General features: G+C 40.5%; 1 protein-coding gene across 2 annotated transcripts in view; it reads left to right on the top strand.

The window, feature by feature from the left end:
* The window catches only part of ClpP (Caseinolytic protease proteolytic subunit), a 70,614-nt gene extending 65,961 nt beyond the window's left edge, over positions 1–4,653 (top strand). For both annotated transcript variants that reach the window (XM_067146203.2, XM_067146205.2), the window contains exon 6: positions 4,405–4,653. In XM_067146203.2, the coding sequence (XP_067002304.2) occupies positions 4,405–4,562 (158 nt within the window). In that variant the 3' untranslated portion in view covers positions 4,563–4,653. The remainder of the gene's footprint in view (positions 1–4,404) is intronic.
* Positions 4,654–8,678: the final 4,025 nt, after the last annotated feature.

The raw sequence follows: 8,678 nt of genomic DNA on the forward strand, positions 1-8,678 counted from the left end.
TGCATCCTTTAAGTAGCCTCATTATGACATGTAACAATCTGTATGCTTTCCCAACAATGTCATCACCATGACCCTTCCAGTGCAAATTACTTTCAAATCTCACACCTAAGTATTTGCACTTGCCATCTTTTGGGATAACTACCTCATCCAAAATATATAGAAATTCAGTTTTAAAGCTCCTGTTTGTAAATGTTGTAACAATTGGTTTACCTCCATTAACCTTCATATTATTTTCTTCAACCCATTGTTGGATACTCTCAAGGTCCCTTTGTAATTCTGAACAATCCTCAATGTTATTTAAATACCCTATAAACAATTATGTACCAGGCGAGTTGTCCGTGCGCGTAGAGGTGCGCGGCTGTGAGCTTGCATCCGGGAGATAGTAGGTTCGAATCCCACTATCAGCAGCCCTGAAAATGGTTTTCCGTGGTTTCCCATTTTCACACCAGGCAAATGCTGGGGCTGTACCTTAATTAAGGCCACGGCCGCTTCCTTCCAACTCCTAGGCCTTTCCTATCCCGTCGTCGCTGTAAGACCTATCTGTGTCAGTGCAACGTAAAGCCCCTAGCAAAAAAAAACCAATTATGTCATCTGCATACAATCTTATTTTTGATGTTATATTGTTCCCTAAATCATTTGCATACATGACATGGCTATTCAACTGTGTCTCCAATTCTTCCTCAAAGTCATCTTTATCCTGTTGCATGCATCCTACTTGTGGAGCATATACTTGTACAATTTCCCAGGTGTTTCCTTTGACTGTTATTTTGACTTCCCTCAACCTGTCACTTACTTCTTTTACTTCCTCTTTCAGTCCATTTCTTACTACCACTCCTACTCTATTTCACTTTCCTTCATCATTTCCTATTCATTGCAACCAAAAATCATTCCGTAACTCTCTCCTACCTTTCCCCCTCCATTTAGTCTCTGCCAACCTAATACATCCAGTTTTCTTCTACTTTTCCAGTCAGTGTTTCCATGTTCAGTATTCCAATTCGTAATCCTGTTCCTCACCAGGGTCACCATCTGTTACATCTGTCGAGCTTATTGTTGCTTATTTCCTTGAAAGCGAGTTGATATCCATCACTGACTTGCTAGGCCTATCGTGACTTCACCAGAGCCCCATTAGCTGCCATCTTTTTCAGGATTCCTGTAGGGCCTTCACAGCTACCATAGCGGTCTCAGGGCACACGCAGTCCCCACTGCAGTTCACCCCCACAGGCTATTCCCTACTTGGTGATGTTGCCCATCTCCCACGGCGTGGACGATGGGTTGGACTTGTGGGAGACTTAAGTTGCATAGGCTTATTGTAGAGTAGATTTGAGTAGAATTATTGTAAAACACTGAATCATATGATGTAGTTATAGTGATTATGACCTATCCTTGCTGTTATTCAGCATAATATTAGGCTGAGGGGGACATTTTTTAATTTTATTTTTAAATTTTCTTTTACAATTTGTTTCACGTCGCACCGACGCAGATAGGTCTTATGACGGCGATGGGATAGGAAAGGCCTAGGAGTGGGAAGGAAGCGGCCGTGGCCTTAATTAAGGTACAGCCATAGAATTTGCCTGGTGTGAAAATGGGAAGCTATGGAAAACCATCTTCAGAGCTGCCAACTGTGGGGTTCGAACCCACTATCTCCCGGCTACAAGCTCACAGCTGCGCAACCTTAACCACATGGCCAACTCACCCAGTGGGGGACATCTTGTTGAAAAAGAAACTTGTATTGAGCGGCCCAATAAGTCTACTCCTTTACTTAGCAACTACTTGGATTATTGTTTTTATAATCTGTAATCGTGTCTGCCGGATGTTTTTTGAGTGTTATATTGTAATATCTTGACATATTATTGCTTATATCATCTGCTTGTTGCTGTGTAGCAGTGCCTTCGTGGAAGAATCGGCCTGTGTACCACCGTTGCACGGGGAACACCCGAATGCCACCAGCGCCTTTCTGATTAAAGACCCAACGAAGAAAGCGCCAGATTTCGATCTTCCTCGACATGAGTGGTCAAAACTGTACTGTTTCAGAACAGGCCACGGCAGGTGCCGATATATGATGAAAAAGTGGGGATGTTGTGAAAGTGCTGTGTGTGAGCGTGGTGCTGAGAAGCAGATATTGCTTCATGTTGTTGAGAGCTGTCCATTGTCAGCATGTAAGAACGGTTTATGGGCTCTGCATGAATTGACAGCAAGTGCAGTGGACTGGTTGTCAAAGTTGGACATTCTAGTTTAATTACAGTAGAAGTCCGTTATAGCGAGTACGGCATATAACGAGAACTCCGTTATAGCGATGACTTTTTTTCTGTCCCTTCAAAATTCCTATATTAAACTGTGTATCGTCCTTCGGTTACAGCGAGAACCCTATCCCTGGCGCATCCATTATTACGAGCGATTAAGCGCGCGCGATTTTTTCCGTTACCGATATTTATGCACCCCAGCGATGATATTGCATGCGATCGATTACCTTCGGCATCGTTTCCTCGCTATGTGCACTAGCGATTTCTCTCGTCGACATTCGAAGGCGATGTCGGAGTCGATTAGTAATATCCGTCGAAAGCTGTTCCGTAAAGAAAGTTCGAAATGAAAGAGAACATATTTTCGTAATAAATGTGTAAATAACGTGTCCGATAACGGTTGTTAACTTGTTAAAAATTAAGGCTGACTAAACGACCGCTTAATTTTGAGGCTAAATATTGCAATTAAGTAAGAATTGGATACACCTCGAGATATGGCAGAGTGATTAATTGATTTCAGAGGTTAGTTTATATTTTGTCACGTCTGGTTAAATTACGGAAAGGCTATTATGAAAATGTATAGCGAGAAAGGTATAATTTCTCTACTGGCGCTTGAAGTGTGTTTTCATCATACGTATAGTACGGATAAATTAGGATACGTGACACTGTTTGAACAAGAAAACTGAAACGTTTGCAACAAAATGCGATCGATCATCTTCGGTACGGTATAGTTTTCTCACTTTGTGCATTTGCGAGCTCTCTCGTTGACATTCAAAGGCGATGTTGGAGTTGATTAGTAATACCAAATACAGTAGAGACTACGTTACTACGTTAAGACGTAACATAAAACACGCGAGTGTAAGACCGCAACGTATTTGTTTCGAAATGCCATTTGTTTCGTATGTTTGTAACACAATTACATTAATTCTTCTTCTTCTTCTTCAACCAGGCAAGTTGGCCGTGCGGCGGTCAGGGACGTGCAGCTGTAAGTTTGCATCCGGGAGATAGAGGGTGCGAATCCCACTATCGGCAGCCCTGAAGATGGTTTTCCGTGGTTTCCCATTTTCACACCAGGCAAATGCTGGGGCTGTACCTTAATTAAGGTCATGGCCACTTCCTTCCAACTCCTAGGCTTTTCCTATTCTATCATCACCATAAGACCTTTCTGTGTCGGTGCGACGTAAATCCACTAGCAAAAAAAAGAGAAAAAAAGTTCCTCAATATTGCGTTGGGCTCTTTCATTGTATGACAGCTGAAATGTCATTAGAACGCCAAGTCTTCATCTCAAAGGTAATTGGTTTCAGCAGACAAATACAGGAAACGGTGGGAAGATGCATAAAAGAGGAGCAAGATGCCATAGCGAAACAGTTGTTAAAAGACTTGTCAGTCATAAAAAAGAAGTTCATCAATGTTGAAAGTGTCCTACCGATGAGCTGCTTGAGTAAGTGGTATGTACCGAGCTGTCAGTGGAGAGATGGCATGGAATGACATCAGTAGATGAATAAATTTGAGTGGTGTCTTTAAAAGTAGGAAAGATAACAATATGAAGATAAAGCTGGAATTCAAGAGGACAAATGGGGGCAAATATTCGTTTATAGGAAGGCGAGTTAGGGATAGGAATAACTTTCCAAGGAAGACGTTCAATAAATTTCCAATTTCTTTGCAATTGTTTAAGAAAAGGCTAGGAAAACAACAGATAGGGAATCTGCCATCTGGGCACTGCTCTAAATGCAGATTGGTAGTGATTGATTGCTTGATTGATCTGCAGTGATTCTTGCAAACAGAAATGCCGTTGTGAAGTTTCAAAGTAGTAATGCAATTGTGCCTTAGTTATACATTTACTGTAAGTGCTGCATAATGAAAAGTCTGAGAATGAATATCCAATGATTCAGAGAGCTCGCGTTGTCTGTCATGTTTGTAGCTAAAATTGTAGTATCTGTAATCGTGCCGTACCTACAAACAGATAATAACATTTGAGGCTCATCTACTGAGAGCATGTGTAGCATGAAACAAATACACATCAACTGGATCATCTAGTATCATAATTTGGCCTAATTGGAAGAAGTAATAAACTTAGGATTCATTACAACTTTGAAGTCTTGAAACAATTGTGAAAGGTGTATAATATTCTTGTGTTTTGTGTTTTTTTTTTTTTTTTTTTTTTCAGAGGCCAGTATGGAAAGAGATAAATTCATGTCTCCAACAGATGCTAAGGAATTTGGAATCATTGATAAAATACTTGATCATCCCCCCAAGCCAGAAATAAAACATAAGGAAAATCAAACTGAGCATGAAAGTACTACAGCAAAGACCTTACAAGTGTGAATTATTGTCATGAATACTGTATTGGTAGAAAGAATAATTGTATTGTTGTAAATATGTTGGACTGTGAAGATTAATAAAGATATAATTTTTTTACAAATGTTTGAAATATTATATAATTTTGGTGTGGCTTAAGTAAAGAGAACAAGAATTGTTTTTGGTATTACTATTTTTTAATTTTCAAAGCTAATGCATAGTATTCTTAATGTTTTTTAACTATGTACACACGTATTCATCCTATGTGGCTGGTTGTATGGTATGACTAACGGGGATATGGCTTTTAGTGCCAGGAATGTCCAAGGATATGTTCAGCTCACTGGTGCAGGTGATGCCCATGGGTGACCTGTGCATCTGGGTGAGAAATGTTGGTGAGGCAGGGAGAGGGTGAAACCTGGTTTCAGTACTTTGCCTACTCCAACACCAAGGCTTAACATCTTCATCCAACGGATGAATCATTATCATCAATAGCGTCCGGCTGCATGGCTAAATGTTTAGTGTCCTGGCCTTCGGTACGAGGGTCCCGGGTTAGATTCCTGGCAGGGTCAGGACTTTTAACCATCATTGGTTAATTTCGCTGGCATGGGTATGGGTGTATTTGTCGTCATCATCATCAGTAGCACCATGAGTCCTCTCTCCATATGAACACTGTGGACAGGTTTGGAATTGAATCCAGGCTTCTGACAAGCAATCTGGTGATTAGAAATTATATACCATCTGGTGTCGACCATAAAGACTATGTTATCTCTCTATTACTTCTAAAAATTCCACTAGCCCAGCCTTAAGTGCTTCCCCTACACATCACCATTCATACATCATTTGCCTCCTCCACTGGCTTTGTTCATTCTCTGCCATTAGAACAGCCATTGGCGTCCCCAGTGTAGGCCAGTTGGAGTCAGTATGTCATTGTAACTTAGTATGCTGATTACTAACCTCCAGTACCGGGTGTCTTATTCACTAGATTCTCACCAAGGCGACCACAGTTCGAATCCTGGCCAATGTATGTGGGATTTTTAAAATAGAAAATTACATCCCTTTGGTTTGGATTTAACATAAAACTTGAGGTCCTGTGGGTAGGGTCACATAAAACAAAGCTTGCTTTGCATCCTGTATTGTATCAAAGTAAGTTCATATAAAAATATTCATCATACATAGAATTGAATAGTCATTATTAGAGACAGGAATTTGCCTATTTTATTCCAGTGTTCAGAAACGTAGGCGTTTGAAATATAAATCCGTTTTATGGTCTTTTAAGCTAGGTTTGATGGTTTTATTGTCCTTATAAATGCCTATTGTGCCTATTTGGAGTATAATTGCCTATTGGATGCCTTTTGAATCTATTTTAAAGAAGCCGATTTTCTTCCAGTGCATTATATTGTAACTGATGTGCTCGACAGAATTATCTTCTCATTTCTCAAGATCTGCAATTGCAATTGCAAAGAAAAATCGTTGAAGTCCTACTGGCAGAAGCGGTGGATCACAGGGGATCACTACAGATTGAAGGATAGGTGTAAGGCTCGTTGTAAGGAGGTAAGTTCGTTTGTTCCTTTTATCCTTTTTTGTGACTGAACTATGATCGCATTCCACTGTAGCATTTATAGGCCTATTAATTTACGTATTTTGGAAAGTAGTTTTGTTGCAATGCTGTATTAGTTGTGAACTTTCAATCATTTATGTTACCATGGTTGGTGGATCAGCAGAGGTGAAAGAAGGTGCCGGGATGAATGTGTCTAACTAGAGAGTCAAAGTTAATTTAAAATTTTAACAAAGGTTATATTTTTTTTTCTTTTGTAAAAATTACAAGAAGTAACAAAATCACAGGTACTAGTAGCAAAAGACAAGTCTAGTTAAGACAAGATTGTTGGTATAAACAGAACTTGTGCTGTAAGTCCTCACTTAACAATTCCTGACCTTTGCACTTATTTTTACAAAGATCACCATATTATGCAAGGGCAGAACACCCCTCAATACATGGAACACTAGCTCTGTAATTTACAATGTCAAGCCTCCTAGAGGCACTTTTACAATACTTGAAAAGAGCAGACATGGTCTCAGTTTTTCAAGCCTATTGAAGGCAATATCAGAAACTTACAATTACTGGCCATCAAGGCACAACATACAAAAATGAAACGGGTATCTCGTACCCAGCCTACAGGGCCTTCGTGTAGAAGAAATAACAGATAAATAAATGGCCCGAAAACAAAATGAAAGGAGGCGAATACTAGCACTCCTCGATGTAAGTTCTTAAAACCTAACGGGCACTAGGCCGATGAAACAGGGGCTATTCCCAAACTATGGATGTGACTCGTATAATGAGGAAATTAAAAACATTACGGAAGTGAGAAAGTCAGTTGCAAAACGTAGTCACCTCAAACCAAAATGAAGGGGAGCTCAAGAGGGTAAATCACTCTCTATCCCCGAATTACAGTTACAGATTTTATGAAGTTTTTACATAAACCGGCAGAGAATTACGTGTTTAGAAAAGTGGGTTACATTGTAAAGGTTTTGGACCTTTCCCGCAGGTTAAACTGCTGAGCTAGCAAGAAATAAAGACGTTAAACGGCCATTACCTTGCTGAAGACCTGCTGCCTGATGAAAGAGGCGCCTCCCGCCTCCTGTTTTACATTCACACACTTAGATGTTGATCAAGTGGCCAAGAGACGTGAAAATGAGCAGTTTATAAACCCTCGGGGAAAGTTCGAGATCTTTCATGATTAAAACAGCCACACCCTCTCAATTTAATTGGCTAGCTTAAAGTTGCACACCAAATCGAAGAAGAAGCCTGTGATTGGTAGGAAATTAATTACATAAATTCTGGATTGGCTAAATTCAAAACTGGCGGAAGGAAAAGATAAATATTGCCAACCCACAAAAGAATGAACGAAATTTAGTAAAGAAAAACTTATGAGTACAAAATTTCTTCAAAAAAGTTTCTTTACTTCGCGCCAGGGTGCCTGATCATAGTTTTTTAGTAGATACATCTATGAGAGAATGTCTACACTTCTTGAAGAACGGAAAACAAAACAAGTTTTTAATTCACACAGTACTGGCAACTTCATAATCACAAAATTAAGGTAGTGACATCTTCTGAGCAAAAGTTAAAGGAGGTCTAGTTTTAAGTTCAGTGTTTCTCCTATAGAGGAGGTTTTATTGGCGCAAGATTTAAAAGTGCGGCGTAGGAGTGTACCTCCCGGTACAATTTATATTGCTAAAATTTAAATAATAATTTAATTACTGAACGAGGAGTTAGAATGCTGGTGGTCCCTTGTCACAGAGTGGATGAAAATTTAAAATCGGTGTTTTGAACTCTGATTCATTTCCTGTGAAAATAGAGATTTACGACTGAAATATTTTCTTTTTTTCTTAAGCTGTTTACCCTCCAGGGTAGGGTTTTCCCTCGGACTCAGCTAAGGATCCCACCTCTACCATCTTAAGGGCAGTGTCCTGGAGCGTGAGACTTTGGGTCTGGGGATACAATTAGGAAGAAGGACTAGTACCTCACCCAGACAGCCTCACCTTCTATGCTGGGCAGGAGCCTTGTGAAGGCATGGGAAGATTGGAAGGGACAGGCGAAGAAGAGGGAAAGAAGTGGCCGCGTCCTTAAGTTAGGAACCATCCTGGCATTTTCCTGGAAGAGAAGTGGGAAACCACGGGAAACCACTTCAAGGATGGCTGAGGCAGGAATCGAACCCACCTCTACTCAGTTGACCTCCCAAGGCTGAGTGGACGCTATTCCAGCCCTTGTACCACTTTTCAAATATTGTGGCAGAACCGCGAATCGAATCCCGGCCTCCATGGGTGGCGGCTAATCACGCTAACTATTACACCACAGAAGTGGACTACAACTGATATATAATTTTTTAAAATTGTGAGTAACTTGCACCAGCGCTATATGTAGGCTCTAGTGAACTCTGTTGCGCTTCCACTAAGCCTTCACGAAACAGGTTGAAGATTGAATGTGGTGGAGCTACGAAGTTGTCACAGAGGTTAGACATAGAAGATGGCACGGTTTGGACGATGGCACAGCGTGTTTTACAAGGCTGCAAAGACTATCTTTACGAGACCAGGCCAGTGAAAAGACCATTGGTCTCGATTGGTGAGGTCCGGTTAGTAACCATTGTG

This window comes from Anabrus simplex, chromosome 4 (genome assembly GCF_040414725.1).
Source record: "Anabrus simplex isolate iqAnaSimp1 chromosome 4, ASM4041472v1, whole genome shotgun sequence".
Lineage (NCBI taxonomy): Eukaryota > Metazoa > Arthropoda > Insecta > Orthoptera > Tettigoniidae > Anabrus > Anabrus simplex.